The sequence below is a fragment of the Dermochelys coriacea genome, chromosome 1, assembly GCF_009764565.3.
Source record: "Dermochelys coriacea isolate rDerCor1 chromosome 1, rDerCor1.pri.v4, whole genome shotgun sequence".
Lineage (NCBI taxonomy): Eukaryota > Metazoa > Chordata > Testudines > Dermochelyidae > Dermochelys > Dermochelys coriacea.
Genome location: NC_050068.2, coordinates 274,473,135 through 274,493,365, shown reverse-complemented (window position 1 = coordinate 274,493,365; position 20,231 = coordinate 274,473,135). Strand labels below are relative to the sequence as shown.

At 40.1% G+C, this 20,231-nt stretch overlaps 1 protein-coding gene across 3 annotated transcripts in view; it reads left to right on the top strand.

The window, feature by feature from the left end:
* Nucleotides 1-2,192: 2,192 nt before the first annotated feature.
* TMTC3 (transmembrane O-mannosyltransferase targeting cadherins 3) overlaps nt 2,193-20,231 on the top strand; it is a 45,336-nt gene continuing 27,297 nt past the window's right edge. The window contains exons 1-7 of one of the 3 annotated variants that reach the window (XM_038401693.2): nt 2,419-2,684; nt 7,783-7,831; nt 9,694-9,826; nt 11,419-11,635; nt 13,831-14,049; nt 17,598-17,697; nt 18,570-18,685. In XM_038401693.2, coding sequence (XP_038257621.1) covers nt 11,447-11,635; nt 13,831-14,049; nt 17,598-17,697; nt 18,570-18,685 — 624 coding nt within the window. In that variant the 5' untranslated portion in view covers nt 2,419-2,684; nt 7,783-7,831; nt 9,694-9,826; nt 11,419-11,446. Of the gene's footprint in view, nt 2,685-7,782; nt 7,832-9,693; nt 9,827-11,418; nt 11,636-13,830; nt 14,050-17,597; nt 17,698-18,569; nt 18,686-20,231 lie in introns of all 3 variants that reach the window. The other 2 variants (XM_038401703.2, XM_038401683.2) reach the window with 2 other exon arrangements.

Genomic DNA, 20,231 nt, shown 5'->3' with positions numbered 1-20,231 from the left:
TTATTGCAATGGATGAAGCTCATGTGTCCATGCTGATATTATTAGATCTATCTGCTGCTTTGTATACTAATGATTGTGAGCTGTTGTTGACCAACTTGCCTATGGACCTGTGCGGCAGTAGATGGGGCTGATTTTACATGACTTGGGGTTCTCAAATGGCTCCTCTTCCCTAAAAGTAATCTCATTTACTCCATTTAGTTACTCCTCTTCTTCAGTGTACAGTATGTATAGGATCATTGAGAGGGTATATGAGGAGATATGGCTTGTGATGCCATCAGTATGCTGATGACACACAACTCTGAATTTTTTTCATCTCAGCCAGCCAGAGTGGTAAACTGCATTACCTTGTAGCTGTTTGAAATTGGAGCATGGTTGAGATGTAGTTCCATCCAATATTACTTAAATATAACACATTATAGTTTATATAGTCCCATACTTTAAGTGAAGTGTGACGAATGGATAAGCAAGTTCTAACAATGGCACCATCTGTGACCTAGGAACCTCTGGGTGCCAACTGGCAGAGGGCATAGGGGGTGCAGAGACTTTTACAGCAATTTGCTGGGTTAGATATATGCATAATAGTTCACCAAAGGGTGGCATGTGAGCTCTCAACCGAGAGCTAATATCACACTAGTCATCATAATCATTGCCAAATGAATGTCTGGCTAATATTTCAAAAATTATCCATCTATACTGTAAATTATGTTCTTAAGGTAAGGCAGATCACCAGAAGGTAACATGCCACAGACAGGTTCTTTGCAGGCAGGGATAACAGCTGCTTACCTTGCTGTCTGGTCAGTGTATACCAGTGGTTCTCAACCTATGTACCATTGTGGGCTGAATACACAACTCTCTATGTGTTATGTGGGCCACATCCACAAAATATATATGATATCTATACGGCCCTGAGGATGTCACATGGGCCGTAGATGTGTGCTGATTGGGTCACAAGTGGCCCACGGGCTGAGAACCACTATTGTATACTGTCCACTTTATAACAGCGGTGGTCTATTTGCATAGTGATGGTGATACCAGTGGAAAGATTCTGAAAATTTATTCTTGTAGATTTCACAAAGAAATAAACAGCGGGAAGGGATCCCATTTTCAAATAAAGACAGTGGATTGTGGGGGCACAGCCGAGAGCGAAGCATACCTTCACACCAAGCAGACAGTGTGTCATCTCTCATGAAAAACGGATCACAGCCTACCTGGCTGGAAAGTGCCGGTGAACAATATTTTATTAGGCATGACAGTATCTTGTTAATTAAAACTAAACCCTAGAATGCGTGTTATGATTTTATTTTATATGTAACCCTTTGTTTCCGATACTTCAACTTGCTATCCCTGGAATCTCTATACTTGGATAAAACAACTTTTGTTTTCACTCTAAACATAACCATAAGTGATGAGTGTTCAGCGGAGTGATGTAAGGTAACCAGTAAACTGAAATGTACTGCTTCTTTGCAAGCGGTGAATCTGCAAATCATGCGAGTGCCCAGTGGACCTGGGGCTGGACACTCTAGGAGATGCTCAGAGGGCTCCAGGGCTGGAGTGTGCCTATCTCTCACCTGTGGAAAGCATAGGGTCTGCACTAGGCTAAGAGGGGAGCTGGCACAGTCAAGGCTTCTCAGGCTAAGGAGAGGTGGGTACCCAGGGGAGCATCACACCATCGCAATTAGAGACCCAATGGCTTCACATCCTTTCTATTTGCCAGGGACGTTTTTAAAGGCTTGACACGCACCCCGTGGTTCCCTCACACGCCACCAGCCCCGGGACCATGGCTGGGGCTCTTCCCCATCAGCGTGTGCCGGGCGCGCACCGCGGTCTCTGCTCGCTCACGGCCTCCAGCAGCAAGAGCCGTGCTCCGGCCCACGCGGGCCGAGGCCCTCCCACGGTGCGTGGCCGCGCTCTGCAGGGAGGCAGCTGCGCTCTGCCCCCCCCCCCCCCCCGGCCACAGCCAGGCTCCTCAGCCGCGCCAGGCGCTGCCGGCGGGAGGCTGCGGCGCGGCTCCCGCGCAAGTGCCCGGATCACGCGCCCCGAGCCTGGGCCCCGTCGAGGCGGGACGTGGGGAGAAGACTGGGGACACCGCTACCACCCCAACTGCCCTCCCGGCCCACCGGCGGCCTCCCTCCCGCACCGCCGCCGCCGCGCCCTCCTGCCCTCACCCGTCTCCGTGGAAGCTACTGGAGGCAACGGCTGCTGCTAGGCAACACCATCAAACATCGCTCCGCGGCTGTGTTCAGCCCGCGCAGGGCAGGACCCGGGTACACGTAGACGCCAAAACTCCCGGGCCTACAAGCCCCAGCGTGCACAGCGGACCCGGCGGAGACTACCACTCCCGAGATGCAACGCGCCGCAAAGGGCAAGGACTGCTCTCAGTGGCCCTTAAAATCGCGCTGTGCCAGGGGAATCCGCCGAGCCTAAATCCAAGACTACATTTCCCAGCATGCCTTCCGGCCTCGCCGAGACTATAGATCCCAGTGCCCTAGGCTACCTCAAGCCAGCCGGCACGCTGGGGCCTGTAGTCTGCAGGGACAGCTCCCGGCATCCTTCCGGCAGGCGGTGGCTCTGCGCTTGCGTAGCGCAGACGGGAGCGTCCCGGGCATCCCTAGTACGGGCTCGGTAGCCGCGGAACGAGTTATGGGCATTTGCAGCAGGGAGAGAGCGTTACCCCAGGGCGCCAGGTAGGGGAGCGCTGGAAGGGTGGGGCGATGCGGGCGGCCGGGCTGAGCCCTCCCCGAGGCGAGTGGGGCGGAGGGGACACGACGGGGTGGGTGATGCCGCCCGCGCTCCTCCGCCGGGGTGGGGCTACTCCCCTCCCCCGAGCCGCGACGTGCTCCCGCTGCCCTGTCCCGGCCCCGGCGCGCTCCTTGCCGCCTCGGGATGGGCAGCGGGGCGGGCCCAACCTCAGAGCTGCCCCTTCTCTGACTCTTGCCTCAGCGTCGGCTGCGAGGCCCTGAGCACCACGGGTGCGGGTCCTTTCAGGCCTGCTTCAGCCGTACACCCGTCCCGGCCTGCAGAGCGGGGGTTTGCCCCGGCCCCCTAACGACCTCTCTCCGCTGCTCTGCCCCCGGGAGGGGCTGCATTGCAGTGCTACTGTCCGCCTATAGCTGGCGTGCTGTGACTGGGGGCTCCTTGGGGCAGGGACCAGTTTGTGCAGTGCCTGGCACAGTGGGGCTCCCCACCTCAATCCAAATAAGGTATAGAAAATATGAGGATATTCTGGGAACTGGGATTGTTTAGTCTGTGGAAGAGAAGAATGACGGGGGGATTTGATAGCTGCTTTCAACTACCTGAAAGGGGGTTCCAAAGAGGATGGATCTAGACTGTTCTCAGTGGTAGCAGATGACAGAACGAGGAGTAATGGTCTCAAGCTGCAGTGGGGGAGGTTTAGGTTGGATATCGGGAAACACTATTTCACTAGGAGGGTGGGGAAACGCTGGAATGCGTTATCTAGGGAGGTGGTGGAATCTCCTTCCTTAGAAGTTTTTAAGGTCAGGCTTGACAAAGCCCTGGCTGGGATGATTTAGTTGGGGATTGGCCTTGCTTTGAGCAGGGGTTTGGACTAGATGACCTCCTGAGGTCCCTTCCAACCCTGATATTCTGTGATTCAACAACAACAAAAAACCCAGTAGCATACAGCCCTCAAAGCTGAGCTTGTTTTTTTCTCATTACTGTTCCTGCCATGTTTCAGAGTAGCAGCCGTGTTAGTCTGTATTCGCAAAAAGAAAAGCAGTACTTGTGGCACCTTAAAGACTAACAAATTTATTAGAGCATAAGCTTTCGTGAGCTACGATGAAGTGAGCTGTAGCTCACGAAAGCTTATGCTCTAATAAATTTGTTAGTCTCTAAGGTGCCACAAGTACTCCTTTTCTTTTTGTTCCTGTCATGTGTTCTTTCTTGCAAGTAGATCTGTAGCTGTTCGTTTTTCCATATTCTTCTTTGTATGTACTAAGAAAAGGAGTACTTGTGGCACCTTAGAGACTAACAAATTTGTTTAAGCATAAGTTTTCGTGAGCTACAGCTCACTTCATCGGATGCTCACGAAAGCTTATGCTCAAATAAATTTGTTAGTCTCTAAGGTGCCACAAGTACTCCTTAACTGTTTATTATTAATGTCTTCAGTTGAGAGCTTCTGAAAGAAAGAGAGAGAGAAAAAGAGAGAAAATTGGAATATATCTGAATCCTCAGAAATATTGAGTAGATGTAAATTATATGTAATATTTTTCAGGAGTTAGAACTGTAGCACAAAAACTTGCTACAGGTCGGAGGAATTTTAATGGAAACCTATTCTTGTCAGGTTCCTGCACAGTTTTGGAAAAAAGCTAAGTGAATCGGACTGTAATTCACCTATGTAAAAGTGCATGTGGTGTTGGACCATGAACTGTTCTTAATGCACTTCTTCTGTGTTGGAATTACTTTACCATCTTTACACAGAACTTGAAAAGATTTATTAGAACAGTAAAGTATTCTGGGAATAATATAAAATACATTTTTATACAAGACTTAAACACTTACACAATTTAAATGTATTTCCCTTCTACTATTTGCTTATGGAATAACCAAAGGTGTATAATATACATGTGTAAAATAGTTATTGTGTGAAAAAAGTAGTAAATGTTACACAACTAGTAGAAGAGGAATATTTAGTCCACTTCCAGTTGTAAAAAACTGGCTCTCAATTAATGAGAGGTCTGTCTGATCAATATAAGCCCAATTCTTTTTTTCCTGCAAGATTCCATGGTAGGAATGATGTTGCAGAGAGCTTGCTTCCCATGGGATTGCTAATTATGAAACAGTGAATAGCTATATCATACTTTGAGTTACAACAGCATTTCTGTCTAAACATGAATTTTCTAACTTCTCCACACAGGTAGTCAGATCATCTTGAAAACTGACATACAAATTCAGGCTAGAGTTTATGGTTCTATATTTAGGGCTGCTTGGTCTAGGGGTTCCTGGTTACTCTCAAAAGTCTACTCCTTATTCCCCTTATGGCCTGTTTTTCTAAATTCAATTTTTTTAACCATTTTAGTTGGTGTGGGGGGGGGGAGTCTGTGGGCAACAACCACATGAAATTGTATCACTGGCTTGCCCCACTGAGATCTGGTATTCACTACAAACAATGTGTGAAACCTTATAAATAAAAATGTTGTTCAACTTTATTTCTGTTTCTAGAGTAATATGCCAGAATGTTGTTCTATCATAAAATGCCAGTACTGTACATGGAGGTAATTGAGATCCTTTGCACACAAAATACCCACTAGTTTAGGGGAAAGTAACCTGGGTGAGAGCCAGGAGGCCATGAATTAAAGTCTCCTCTTTAACTGGCAATATTTCTGTGCTTCTCATGATTCTTATTATTGGTTAATACCCCATATTCTCTGCTTCGGATAGACAACTATCATATTCCCACCTGTCTTACCAGTAAGATAAATGAGATTGTGTCAGCTTTCTGTGGCTCGTGCAGTGAATAGGCCCCGGGTCTTTTAAGGTATAAGACTCAAGTCTTCTGCATTCAGCCACCCTGGCTTTTGAAATAACTGTATCAAATCTCAATGCTTACTTAGTCTGTCAGTAACAGCTTCCCTAACGATTCTCAAACTGTGTGGGTCATGACCCCATTTTAATGGGATCACCAGGGCTGGCTTAGACTTTCTGGGGTGTGGGGCCCAAGCCCGAGGGCTTCTGCTTTGGCCTCCCCAGCCTGGGGTATTGTGGCTTTGGTGCTCTTTCTCCCCTTGGTCCCCCCTTCCTGGGATCCTGTAGAAATGTTTCTTGTCAGAAAGGGGTCGTGGAGCAATGACGTTTGAGAACCCCGGCACTAGACTACGGTTCCTTTACCGAATTAGGAATAGAACCCGGGGATCCTGATTCCCAGCATTCTAATGATGTCTTGCAAAAAGTTTTGCAATGTATTTAGAAGGTGTGTTAGCTCCAGGGGTAGAAGATTGTGGTGTGGATTTAAAGGTACCTAATGCTGAGGTGAGTCAGTATAATTCAGCATATTGTAATTTCTGTCTTGCCCACGTAAAGTTGCAGCCAGTTTTCACTTTATAAATCTTCGCGTGCTCTTCTTAATTCACCAGAAAAGTCAGATGACTTTGGTCTGACAAAGGTTTTACAAGGTAACTTCTCACAGAGCCAGAAACATAATCCAGGTTCTTCAGATAGCAGAACCTACTCATCCACTTAGGGAACGTCAACACGGTAGTTTTTACCCCTATAGCTGGAGCCCCGCAAGCCCGAGTTAGCTGACCTGGGCCAGCCACAGCTGTGCTGTGGGTCTTTTATTCCAGTGTAGACATACCCTTAATTACATTGCCTTTACAAAGATCTGTGACACACACACACATTTGCCTAACAAATAATTGTACTTAATGATATTTCTGTATTGTTAATGAGAGAAGGAACTGCAGGGAAAAGGGATGATACTGAAGTTGAGGAGATGGACTGGAGCTTAGAAATCAGTTTTCTCCTGTGCGCTGCAACAGGCATCCTATGTGATGGTGGGCAAATCACATAAATCAGGGTTTTCAGAGGTGACCTTTAAATTTGGCCATACTCTCCCTTCTCTAAAATGGACACCATGATATTTCCCTCCCTCACAGAGGTAATATGCCGATAACTATGGTAATATTAAAGATACAAAACAACCAGCAGCTGTGCAAGGATAAATGAAGGGTAAGAAGGATCAGGACTCAGAGGTATATTAGGAGTTCCAGTAACATTGGGAGGATTGGAACTGGGTTGGGGTAAGTGGGGTGGCCACCTTGGATTTTTGCTGTGTAAGGGAAGGAGGGTAAGGCTCAAGGAGACAGAGTGAGATGGGGAGTATATATGTGGTACTTGGTTTTGCATGGGGTACACAATGTCACAGCTTGGTTAACATTTTAAAATTGCAAATAGTTGGGCTCTTTCTTTAAGTGATACCCTTTATTTGTAAGCTCTGTCTAGCAGTGGCCGTTTCACTAGTGTTGAGGATGACCCTTGAGTCAAACTCAGCAGTGTATAATGTTGACTGAGAAGAGTTGATATCCCAGCAACAAAAGAGTGAACCCATTCTGATGATAGAGATATCAGAACCCCCAGTCAGCTTAGATTGTTCACTTCATGTACTTGCAGGATGTTTTTTCTTATTTTTAAATAATAGGGAATTCACTTAAAAAAACCTTTTAGATTCTTGCACAAAACAAAGCCTTTTTGTAATAAAAAATATGCCTTCTGGAATGTGGGGTGTCAAACATCAAACTTATGTTAGAAAACTATACAATGCTTAGTTAAGGTTTTCCTAAGTATTGCTGAAATGTATTACAAGGAAAAAAAAGTCAAACTGGGAATTGATTTGGTCAGTTGCTGTTTCACACAAAGTGCAACTCTAACTCTACTCCCATTAGGATGACAGTAGGAAGTAGGACATAGCAGTACTTTGTGCATTTCTTTTAATAATAAAAAAAAAAGCCATTCCCTCCTTGTCCAACACAACTCCAGATCACTCTCATTCATGCACTCATGCTGACCTCACTGTGCTCAGTAGAGCACTGTTGATTTAAAAAATTACTTGCGGCTGATTTGGCAGAGGTCATAATAGACAGAGAAGCTTAAGTATGGGTAAGGTGCTATGGCCTTCCTGAGGGATTCTGTAGGGGGCAGTTGGCTGGCAGAGTTAATGTTGTATGTGAACCAACTCCTTAGCTGTGAATTTCCTGGGTTTTTTTTGGTTTTTGAAGCTTATGGTTCATGTTCCTCACAACCCTGACAATAACAGTCTTTTCTTGGCAGAAGACCCCTCTTCTGCACCAGCCTTAACTTCTCCTTAAAAGAACTTTCTGTAAGTGATGTTCAATTATATTTGACATTTATTTTTTAAAATTCAGTGACTTACTCTTTTTTTAATTATGAAGGTATTTTTAAATTTGAGGAAAGGATCCCTGCGATGTTTGAATTGCTCTATTACTCTACACTTGGAGTACTGAAAAAGTCTTCTGTGTTATTTGTAAAGAAAACCCCTTCCAACTCTCACTTTCTTGATTTCAGTTTCTTCTGACTGATTCTTCTCAAAGCTACCGGGCTAATAGCACATCTTGTATCTCATGGTCTCTTCAAATGCATGCCCCTTTAGGCCCTGGGCCCCCAGCCATCACCTCTATCTAGCAGTGGAATCATGGAATTCTCTTGCTCTCAGACCAGACCAAATCATGTTCTCTGTGTATATAAATCTCCCTATTGTATTTTCCACTGAATGCATCCGATGAAGTGAGCTGTAGCTCACAAAAGCTTATGCTCAAATAAATTTGTTAGTCTCTAAGGTGCCACAAGTACTCCTTTTCTTTTTGCATAATTATTTGATCACACCTGACTTATCTTCAGTACCTGAAGCTTTGCTCCTTCCAGGAGTAATGGTCAGGGGTAACCAGTGACCAAACAACCTCCTTAAAACAAAGTATTATTTATTTAGGAAAAAAGCTTTTAAGAGAACTCAGATATTAAAACACTAAAACGGACTATGCACATGTCTAGTTTACCAGGTGTCTAACCATCTGTGACACTTGCTTGGAGTTCTGTGGCTTGAGAGTCACCTTGTTATGCCTCCTTGCTTTTGTCTTCTCCTCTTCGTCTAGTGAGGGGGAGAGAGAGAGAGTCTTCCATTGTGTTGGCTGATAACATTTATTTTCCATGTGAACCAAGGCAGATGAGTGAATATACATCCCTTGTCTGGCCAAAACCTATTTGTCAACCCTGTCGGGGATACAGGCTCTAACACACATTTTCAGTACGTATAAACAGCTCCTTAAATATCAATTGAACATGTATCTTGAAATGATTATGAGGACCAGTACAACATGAGCTTTTATTAGAGACCACACATGACCTTTTTTTTATAAATACTATGAAAACAATGTTAGGTGTAATGAGTTTATCAGGCCTGAAAGGAATTGCTGCTAGAGAACAGTGGACCCTTTGCCAGTTGGCACTGAGGTGTTCATAGGGTCACACCATGTTCCACATTGGGATTATGGTAGGTTTAAGCTTCCTATATATTCCCCAAGACCCCTAGGGTCTGGCTGCCATTGTCTGTTCCCTAATTCACAAGCCATTTCTTTCTCCAGGTTCATCTGCTTAGTCCTTTGATAAACACCCCTTTCCATAAGGGCACGTCTTCACTGGCAACGTTAAAGCGCTGCGCTCTAAAAAAACCACCTCCAAGAGAGGAGTAGCTACCGCTTTACACTGGCACTTTACAGCGCTTGGGGGGGGGGGGGTGTTTTCACTCCCCTGGGCAAAAAAGTTGCAGCGCTGTAAATTGCCAGTGTAGACCAGCCCCAAGCAGGTCACTTTTTAAATGGTTTATTGCCCTTTGATCCGTTAGATCCTAGCCTCGGCAGAACAGCTGGGTCACTTTGCCCTCTAATTGCCCTCTTGTTTGTTCTTCCCTATACTGCCCTGCTAATTAGAACAATACATTCATACAGGAAAGTCTTATAACCCAGTATGCAGTAACTTCACCTCACTGATCAGGTCACATCAAAGTTAATAAAATAATTACTTCACGGTATTCTTAGATTATTGCATAGCAATTTAATGACTGTTTCTAGTGCTTGATGACTTTACCAGACAACTGTGGAAGATGAAAATGAAAGGGGGGGAGTCAGTTTTAGTATTTTCCCTGAATATAATTTTTCATCTTTATAGAAAATTCCCATAAGCATACAGTAAGTGTGATCAGGAGTAACACCAACATAGTTTGCATAATTAGAAAAAATATTAAGTTCACTTCATGAACTTTCTACTGAGAAGGCAGATAAACAAAGCGTCCACTTCAACAGTAAGTTAAACTTCTTATCATTACAAATCATTACTTTCTTGCTGTTGAGCATCTAAGGTACTTAACTGAAGCACTTAAGTTTTATATAGAATGTTTTCTGTATTTTCCAGAAGGTTGGGTTTATCTGATTTAGTTTTCTTTTTAGTATCTGTTTACCACAAAAAAATTATATTAAAAATGCAGTTTTAAAATTCTGCAGAAATATTAACAGTACAGTCTGTGCCATTTAGGGTAACTCTATGCTGCAAGTGTCCTCTTATTTGTGATTAGGATCTGAGAGCACTGGAGTTTTACGGTTCTGTTTATACTAGAGCTGTCAAATAATTAAAAGATCTCAATTAATCATGAGATAAAAAAATCCTGATTAATCAGTTTGAATCACACTGTTAAACAATAATAGAATACCAATTTAAATTTATTATATATATTTTGGATGTTTTTTACATTTTGAACACAGTACAAAGTATACAGTGCTCACTTTATATTACTATTTTTAAATTACAAATATTTGCACTGTAAACAAGATAAATAAATAGTATTTTTCAGTTCACCTCATACAGGTACTGTAATGCATTCTCTTTATTATGAAAGTTCAACTTACAAATGTCAAATTATTATATATTTTTTACATAACTGCACTCGAAAACAAAACCGTGTAAAACAAGTCAAAGCATGAAGTGGCATATGAATGTTTAGCATATCTGGCACATAAATACCTTGCAATGCTGGCTACAACAGTGCCATGCGAATACCTGTTCTCACTTTCAGGTGATGTAAATAAAAAAACAGGCAGCATTATCTCCCAGAAATGTAAACAAACTTGATTGTCTGAGCAATTGGCTGAACAAGAAGTAGGAGGACTGTTTGAGGTGAATTGAAGAGTACTATTTATTTTGTTTTTTTTTACTGTGCAAATATTTGTAATAAAAAATAATATAAAATGAGCACTGTACACTTTGCATTCTGTTGTAATTAAAACCAATATATTAGAAAAACGTCTAAAATAGTTATAATAAATTTAAATTGGTAGTCTCTTACTGTTTAACAGTGCAATTAATACTGCGATTAATCATGATTTTTTTTAAATTTTATTTATTTTACTATTGGGGTAACTCCATATTATTTGAATGCATTAGCAGTGATTAATTGATAGCCCTAACCTATACCATTCATAGGGCAGTGCTCTGACTACAAGTGTCTCTGGCAGCAAGGCTTATGGTATGTGATGGCCACTTCTGAGGGTTTTTGTTTTGTTTTGTTTTGTTTTTTTTAATAAATTGAAATAAGTAAATGAAACACAGCAGGAGAGAGGTTTGTTTGGATGTAAGCCTTCGTTAAGGGGAGAATGTTTAGTCACAACATTATTCTTAATGTTAGGTTTTGTAAAATTTTGTTTTTGAAAACCTCAGTTTTAAGCTTAAATTTATTACTGTGACCTCGTGTAAAAATTTAGCTTTGAATGAATTTAGTTTTTTAGTGCTTATACCTTTCTAATATGGATTGTTCTAAATCTATGTTCAATAACTGAAGTTGAAATAAACTAAAATTGAAATCAATAAAATCTGTGTTCGTGGAACTGTCCATTTTTCCAGTTTTAATCCATGAAAGCTTGCGGAGAAGATGGCTGATGTTAACCTGAAGGAAATATCACTAATAATAGGTGTGGTGGCAGCCTGTTACTGGAACAGTCTCTTCTGTGGCTTCGTTTTTGATGATGTTTCAGCAATTCTGGACAATAAAGACTTGCATCCTTCTACTCCTTTAAAAAATCTGTTTCAGAATGACTTCTGGGGGACTCCTATGTCTGAGGTAAATTGGCCATAAGATGTATTTAGTCTCAGAAATACTGTAAGTTCTTCGAAGTTCCACTTCTTATGTTCTCCTTTATCATTTCATTTTTACAGAATAGTTTGTTTGATAGTTGGTAAATAATACCCATTTCTAACCTGTGTTCCTGATTTATGTGTTTTATAAACTTGTTTGGTTAATCAACAGCCTATTGCTACAAAATATAAACTAGTCCTGTATCACATACCATGCTTTTGTCCATCCCGTGTTATTTTTTATATTAGAACTTGTAGTATCTGAGAACTACCGAAAAATTAAAAACGATAACAACAAAAAACCCTGATAGTAGACTATTCTATAGAAACTGGAAGAAAAGATGGTCTCGTAGTTCATGCAGTTGCCTGGTACTTGGGAGAGAGGAGTTCTCAGCTCTGCTATAAGCTTTACTTTGGGCAAATTGCTTCATCTCCCTAGGTGAAATCCTGACAAAATTCCTTTTGACTTCATTGGGGCCAGCATTTCACCATCTGTGCCTCACTTCCAAATATTTCCCTATCTTACATAAGAAATTCATTAATGTTTTGGAGGCACTCGGCTACTACAAGGGGCAGGTGGGGTTGGGGGGGCATATAAGTACCTAGGTAAGCCTCTGTTATATCCTCAGGTCAGATATTAGACATTCTGAGACCTTAGTAGAAATACAGAGATTGAATATATACATGCATATTTTATTTACAGCTAAAATCCAACTGCTGAAAAGTAAATGGTCTCACATATACAAAACTGCCAAGCTCTATTGAATTGTAATGTAAACCTAAAAGTTGAATATTGAATTTTTTTCAGTTTGAAAGAAACCCAAAGAACTATTACAACACTTCAGCCATTAGGAATGTGCTTCACTAGTAAACAAATCTACTCTCATTATTGGTTTAATTACCTCTGATACAACCTCACTATTTTACAGTTCATAATGACTGTACCCTGAAGTAAAACAAAATTTCAGATACATCAAATGTTTACCTATATTGTTTAGTTTCCCTATATTTATGTTTTACAGATCACCCAACAATTTAAGAAATGTCAGTACAATCCATGTATTTCTTGATGAATATTAATTTATTTTTCTCAGTTTAATAACTTTCTAAGATTTAGTATCACTAAAATAAAATGCCATAAAAGTAGTTTGGAAACACTTCCATATATTTTAAAATATCTTTTTATGGCTGTGATATTTTATCGTTTTAAGAAATGGTCCTCTGACTATATAGCCATGAGAGAGGATTTGGGACTTTCTTACTAGCTGGCAGTGTTGGGATATAATACTGTCGATGTATTTATAATTTCTGGTGCCTAAATTAATAGCAATTGAGGTACCCTTTCAAGGAAAAATTATATTAATATCCTACTTATTGTGACTTCACAGTCTTATGTTAATGCACAAACTCATTTCATATCTGAAGAAAATTATCTAACTCCCAGTAATCTAGAGAGAGTTCTCTCCAAACTTTATGTTCAGAATATCTAAATTATAAGATTTAGTTATCAATTAAACAGATTAATAATCTTTGCGAAACTATTCTATTTGTTTAATTTCAAATACTTCTTATTTAAAAAAAATTGTATTTTTAAGACATGCCAGACTGGAATGGTATAAATAGTATGGATGATAATGTGTAATATAATACACATTTTATTTTCATTTTTCTGATTAAACTAGCTTTGAGTACACATTATATAATTCAGAAGTGTGCTCATGAGGGCCAAATAAGAATCTGGATAGATACAAACTTTGCTCATATATCAAACTAATACATGTATTAAAAATAGTTGCATTTTATTTTTATATTTTTGGCCATTTTTATTAGTGCTTTATCTAATAGAGCACCAGCTACCAGTAGTGGATCAGACAGTATACTTGAAAAACATACAAAACTCATTTGGAAGCTGGGGAAATGGTCACAATTAACTCTTTTTACATTTTTCCTATCTTATCATTTTTCCTGTCCTCCTTAATTCTCCCTGGAATTTTAATTGGATGTCAGTCTCTACTTTCTGCTCTTAACTGCTGTGTAGTGCTGCTATGCACTGTTAACCAACTGGTGTTTTCCACTGCAGTAGTGGAAAAAATACTTGTGTATAGTTTAAATTGCCTTGGGGTTAAAGGCCCTGTATAAGTGTAAGCTGATGATTATTATGGTTTATTTATTTCCCTGTAGGAGAGGAGTCATAAGTCATATCGACCTCTTACTGTCCTCACATTTCGTTTAAACTACCTGTTCAGTGAGTTGAATGCCGTTTCTTATCACCTCCTAAATCTGGTTTTTCATGCGGTGGTTTGCATAGTCTTCCTCAAGGTCTGTAAGCTTTTTCTGGACAACAGGAGCAGTGTAATTGCATCCTTGCTATTTGCAGTGCATCCAATACACACTGAAGCGGTAGGTAAACCTAAGAAGGGCGTTTTTCATTCATTTATTAAAATGTTTGGCTCAATTTAATTTCATATGTGTATATGGTGTGTGTGTTAGTATATTGTAGCTTCTAAGAGTATTTATACGGCTGAGGTGTAAGAAAAGCTATCATAAAGTTAAACGCATTTTAACAGTGAGGATTTGATAAGGCTTTTGCTATTGTGCAAAAAAAGTTCCACAGTTTGAATCCGTCCCAATTCAGTAAAGCCACAATTTTCTGTTTAGCGTTAAATTACTTTTGTGATCTCAATCCAATTCATAGTGGACAAGTAGCTGCATTGCAAAACTAATAATTTAACACAATTTGAAATAACTGTCAATCATAGCACAAAAGTCAAGGATGATCCAGATCCTGTTTTTTTGTTTTTTTATTTTTAAATAAAGTTGTGGAAGCTTTTCCTGGAGGCAGTTAACTTAGCTCACATAATGAGTGAACTTCTGGCTCTACCTAATAATTCATTTTACACTAAATTCTACGAGGATTAGGTATTGCTGTGGTTACACTTTAAGTCCCTTCTGAAAGTGGTAATGGAGTTCCACTCCAATTACACCAGTCATCCTGCCAACCTTTTTTCATTACTGTACAGCCATCAGAATAAGGCCTTTTTCCACAAGTTTGATGTGAAAATATCATCTGTTTTATATTTGGAACATACAGTAAAGCCCTTAAGAACATAGTGATTGTTGTACTAGATTAGATTTGTGGTCCATCTAGTCCAGTGTTCTGTCTTTGACAGTGACCAGTACTGGAAACTTGAGAAAGATGCAAGAATTTCCAGAATAGACAGGGTATTCCCTGGCCATACAGGATATTCTTTCTAACCTCAGACTGAGGTTGGTTATGCCTGGAAACTTAAGGATTTATACCTCCTTGTTGTTTGTGTCCTCTCATGTAATCTGTGGATGTTATCAGAATCAATTTATTATCCTCTTTTTGCCTCTTACTGATCTCTTGGTTTCTGGGATATCTTGTGGCAGGGAGTTTTGCAGGTTATTTATGCATTTTATAAAAACTATTTCCTCGTTTCAGATTTGAATGATTGCTTTCGATTTTATTGGTTGCTCCATTGTTCTCTAATTTGGTGTATCCAGTGGAGTCACTTTATACCGTACATTATTTTCTTATATCTCCATCATATCTTCTTTTAATCATTATGGAAGTATTTCCCCTGCCACATTCATAGTCCATCATTGGACTACTTCTAGTTCTGACATAGATTGAGTATCTCTCAGACTCTCAATCTGTCTTGTTTGACACCAAAACAATAAACTTCATTATTGCCAAGAATACATTGTCTACAGGTCTTTTTGATTGTATTTTTACTGCTTCAGCCAGCCAGGTTGGTAGCTTGGTAATGTCACAACTTAATTCTTTTTGGAACAGAGCAACTGTGGTTAGCTAGCATAAGATCTGTTTCTATCCCCGAGATTTGTAAAGCAGCTACATGGTATTTTCTGTACATATTTCCAAGTGCATCTTTGCATAGATTGGGTTTCCATCCAGGCTGACATTGTTCACAGACCTGTTCCCCAGACACTCCTAATCCGAAGAATTGTATTTATGTCAGGAATTCTCTTTAAATTGCCCACTTTTGAAAATTTTCTGACTATATCTTAGTCCTCCACAACTTTTTGCATTGTAAAGGAGTTATCTTTCATATACACCAAAAAGAGAAACTATTCCTGTTTTTCACCTTTTAAGGCATGGTTAGATTTGATTTTTCTCTTGCTAATCTTTCTTATTTTAGAGATGTATCTTTAGCTTTAGTGCCCAAGAGTGGGAAGCATATGTTTGGGGAAAATAATACCCATTTATAATTCTTGTTCTCAAGATCTCTGCATCACCACTCAACTTTCCCCCTCAGAATTTGATGAAAAATATTTAGAATATTTTACCTTATTTTAATTGTTTTTTATTTGAGTTAACATACTTTCCTTTGAAAACATATGATCTTTTTAAGTATCTCAAACTTCCAAAAATGTAAAGACCTGGGAGCTCTTTTCCGGTCTTGTGCTTCCAAGCTGTCATGGATCCACAGGTCCAGTGTTCTCGCACGGCTCTGGAACAGTCCCTGAGAGGACTCATTTAGAATGTTAACCCCCTATAGGATCACACTTTCACTTGGGTAAGCCCCTTAGCTTCATCACCTCCTGGGATCAAATCCTGGAGCCTTCTGCACACTGAAAGGGAGCAATGTATCCCCCAACTTCCTTAGACTGGAATGACTCTCAGACAGCATTGTCAAAGCAGAAATGTTTATTAGATGTCTGATACACATCGTAGAAAGTTAGAAAATTACAACACAGTCTGTCTGGCTCAGTCCTGACCCTCCAGAGCCGCCTCCTTGCCCCAGTCCAGAAGCGTGTCTCCTGCTTCCAGTAGTCCACACTATACTCAAGGGCACCTCCTCGGTTCTTTGTTCTCATTCCCAGACAAAAACAGGTAACCGGGTTATCCTCCTTAGCTCTTTGTTCTCCCACTGGCCAGAACTGACTGGCTTCCTGCAGAGAGGGGATCAACAATCTCGGATCTTTCGTTGCTAGGCCAATATCTGGGCCATTATCTTTTGGGGATGGGACCCCAGACAGCCAGGTGTCAATCCCACCTGGATTGCTACAAAGAATAAACCACCTTTTATCACCGCCTAGTTAACCATTTAGCACTTAAGGGAAACTGAGGCACACACAAAATGCATACAGAATGTTAAGAAAAATTCCCCCTTCATCACACAAGCACAAACCCAAGAGTGGCAATTCAGAGAGATATATCTTTGAGAAAAAGAATTACCGGTAAGTAGTTCATTTTCTTTTCTCCATCCTTTTATTAATTAATGTAAGGATTGACTTACCTTTCATCTTTACAGAAGCAGCTACTTGTTTGTTATGTTTAGCTAATAGCTTCTATTAGTGGTTCATGACTTGACCAAGTCACTCTCATTTTATCAGTTTATTTCATTGCTCATGTGATACATTGTTCCTTTAACTTGCCTATTTACATACCCTTCTGCAGTGTACAGAGGAGATGTCTGTACCTTCTTGTTTTAAAGTTATACGCTAAATTTATTGGTACTGTAATTTTATAGTAAGGGTCATACTACCCTTATGCGGCAGAATGAACTCCCACTAAAATCGTATTATATATTTTTTGCAAGGGTTATTCATGGTAAATATTGAAGTAATTCAATACATTGGTACATGAGTAATTCCAGACATTTGCCACATGAGGGCACTTGAGGACTGTATATGTAATTATCAGAAATGGTGGTTCTGAGTAGTAGTAGTAAAGTAGTTAAGTACTTAAGTAGTTAAGCTGCAGTCTGATCTCAGATATATGGGTGCAGTTCTTAGTGAATTCAACAGGAGTTGCACTTACATATATAAGGAAGATTCAGGTCCTATTAATTTTTTTTTCTTGTTTAGTTCTGTCACTGGCTTCTAATTTCTGTAATATGAGCAATTTTCAAGACCTAATTCTGTTCAGAGGTTAACAGTGTTAACTTTTTTGCCCCCATCAGGTAACTGGAGTGGTTGGCAGAGCAGAGCTTTTATCATCTATATTTTTTCTAGCTGCTTTTTTGTCATACACCAAATCTAAAGGGCCAGACAATACCATAGGTAAATATCTAACACAACTTTTTTTTATTTTTATTTTATTTTATTTTACTATATTGGTTTCAGGTAGTAAAATATAAACATAAATATTCCAGTTAACCAGTTAGCCTTAAAATAAGTTATCCTTAATTCAGACTGATGGTTCCTTGGTAATAACGTAAATAATACTTTGTACTATAAAGTACCTTTCATCTAAGGACTTCTGAGTGCTTTACAATCATTAACTAAACCATACAACTCTCTAGTAAAAAGGGTTACTATTATATTCATTTTTATAGAGGAGAGTGTACTGGAGTATATAGGCTAATTGACTCTTTGAAGTCAGTAACAGATTTGGAAGTAGAACTTAGGAGTTAAGAATCAGTCCCCTGTTCTTTCTGCTGCAACACTTGGAAATTTATGAAAATATTTCTTAGAGCAGTGATTTTTCAACCTTTTTTCATTTGCGGTGCCCTAAAAAATTTCAAATGGAGGTGCAGACCCTTTTGGACATCTTAGGCAAGGGGGTTCACAGATCACAAGTTTGAAAACCATTGGCTTAGATATACAGATACGAAAAGAAATTTTGAAAAGCTGGTAAAAATTATTTTCTTTTTCCTATTTGGAATATTTATATAAGTCTTCACACCTCTTTCCTTTATCACACATTTCAGCTTCAAAGAGATGACAAACTGATAAGGTACTTAATGTAAAATGAGGCAAAGACAGAATACGTGGTAAATGTGTAGGTAAACTGCAACCTAATAGGGACCTTGTTGAAATACTGGCAAGTGAAAAGTGTAGATAGTTAACTTTAATTAGTCAAATTATGTTGTTCACATGGCTGTCCTGTAAAATAGCGTGTTTTTATAATGTCTGTCTTTTTTACGTTGCAGTGTGGACTCCAATTGCAGTGACAGTGTGTCTAGTAGCCGTTGCAACGTTGTGCAAAGAACAAGGAATAACAGTGGTGGGGATATGCTGTGTCTATGAAGTATTTATAGCTCAAGGTGTAAGTTATTGTTGTAAAAATTTCCATTTTAACTATTTCCTTTGTCAAGCAGATCTGCAGTATTTTTGTAATAGAGTTTTAAATAACCATCACATACTTGTGTGCTGAGTATTTTGTCTGCTGAAGCAAACTGTATTTTTGTGAACTGGAAAAAAATTCATATATACCCCCTTACTGTATCATGTAAATACAAAAGAACCTGTGTTAGCAGACAAAGATATTAGCAAAAATGAAAATAAATTAAAATTTGACATCGCTTTAATTTGAGTACAGACTGATGCTTGCAAAGGCCAGAATTATGTATATAATGTGGTTAAAGTGTAGGGCGCACAAAAATTAATTTTCCTTTTAATTTCTTTACATGAAATTAGAGAAGGTGCTTTCTATAGAGACTTTTCCATCGGACGTTAATGAACTGCCAAGTGTTCTGGAGTATCACATTTGAATCAATTAGCATTTAGATTTTTGTGAAATCTCATCATTCTGTAAAGGTTTCATTTTACCCTTTGAGAGTTAAAATTTGACATGTCCATAATTTATTAACTTTCCTTTGTCAAGAGAGGGTGATATTCCTAGCAATTAAAATGTGTTTTTCTTAACATACCTTTCAGTAGTATATTTTGTATAGTTTAAATATATATAATTACGCATTTTAAGAAATTTTATTTTTAGAAGTTGTGCCAAAACTGCAACAATATTAGCCAAAATAAAAATAAATTGTCACTCGCATGCATTCAAGGCTACGTTTTCAACTTTGTGCCTGCAAAAATTTGCATGTGCATTTTGTACGTGCAGTTTATTCATGTGTCTTTTGACTTGTCCCTGACTTTGAAATTTTGGTCTGGAATTTCTAAAATTCAGTAGTATTTCTTTATACAGTGGATTACACTTAATAGCTACCCTGATATTAACAACTTCTTCTTCTTTGATGGCATTTTTCCAGGAACCCATCCCATGCCATTGACTTTAATGTTAATATAAGTTAATGGGATTCAGATATTGGCAATGGCATACTTTTTGAAAACTCTTTTTGAAAGAAGGGCCCTGCCTGCAGGCAGGTTTGTGGGATTGCAGCCAGGGAAAGCACATCCTAGCACTTCCTTCCTTGGCTGCAGCCCTGCAAACTTGCTTGCCTGCAGGGATCACACAAGAGGTAATAGGCTGGGGCACCCACATCCCTGCCCAAAGCAGAAGCCTGCCAGAGTCCTGGGGTTGCTGACTGGGTGAGGAGGCAGTGGACAAGGCGGGACAGGGAAGGTGGGCCTGCAGCTTGGATGCCAGGGTTTTTACAGGGCACTTGAGGCTCAGAGCTGTACGGTACCTCTCCCCACTGCTATCCTGCACTAGCTGGCCCATAGCCTCCCCTCCTTATGGAAAGTGCCAGGCTGCAGACCCCCTTCCTGCTGCTGCCTTGCCCCCAGACAGGTTTGCAGGGCTGCAGCCAGGGAAGGCACCTTGCAGTGCTTCATTACTGGGCAGATCTCCACAAACCTGCCTTCATTTATTGGTAACTGCTAGATAATTGCAACTTTTTGCTGGCAACCAA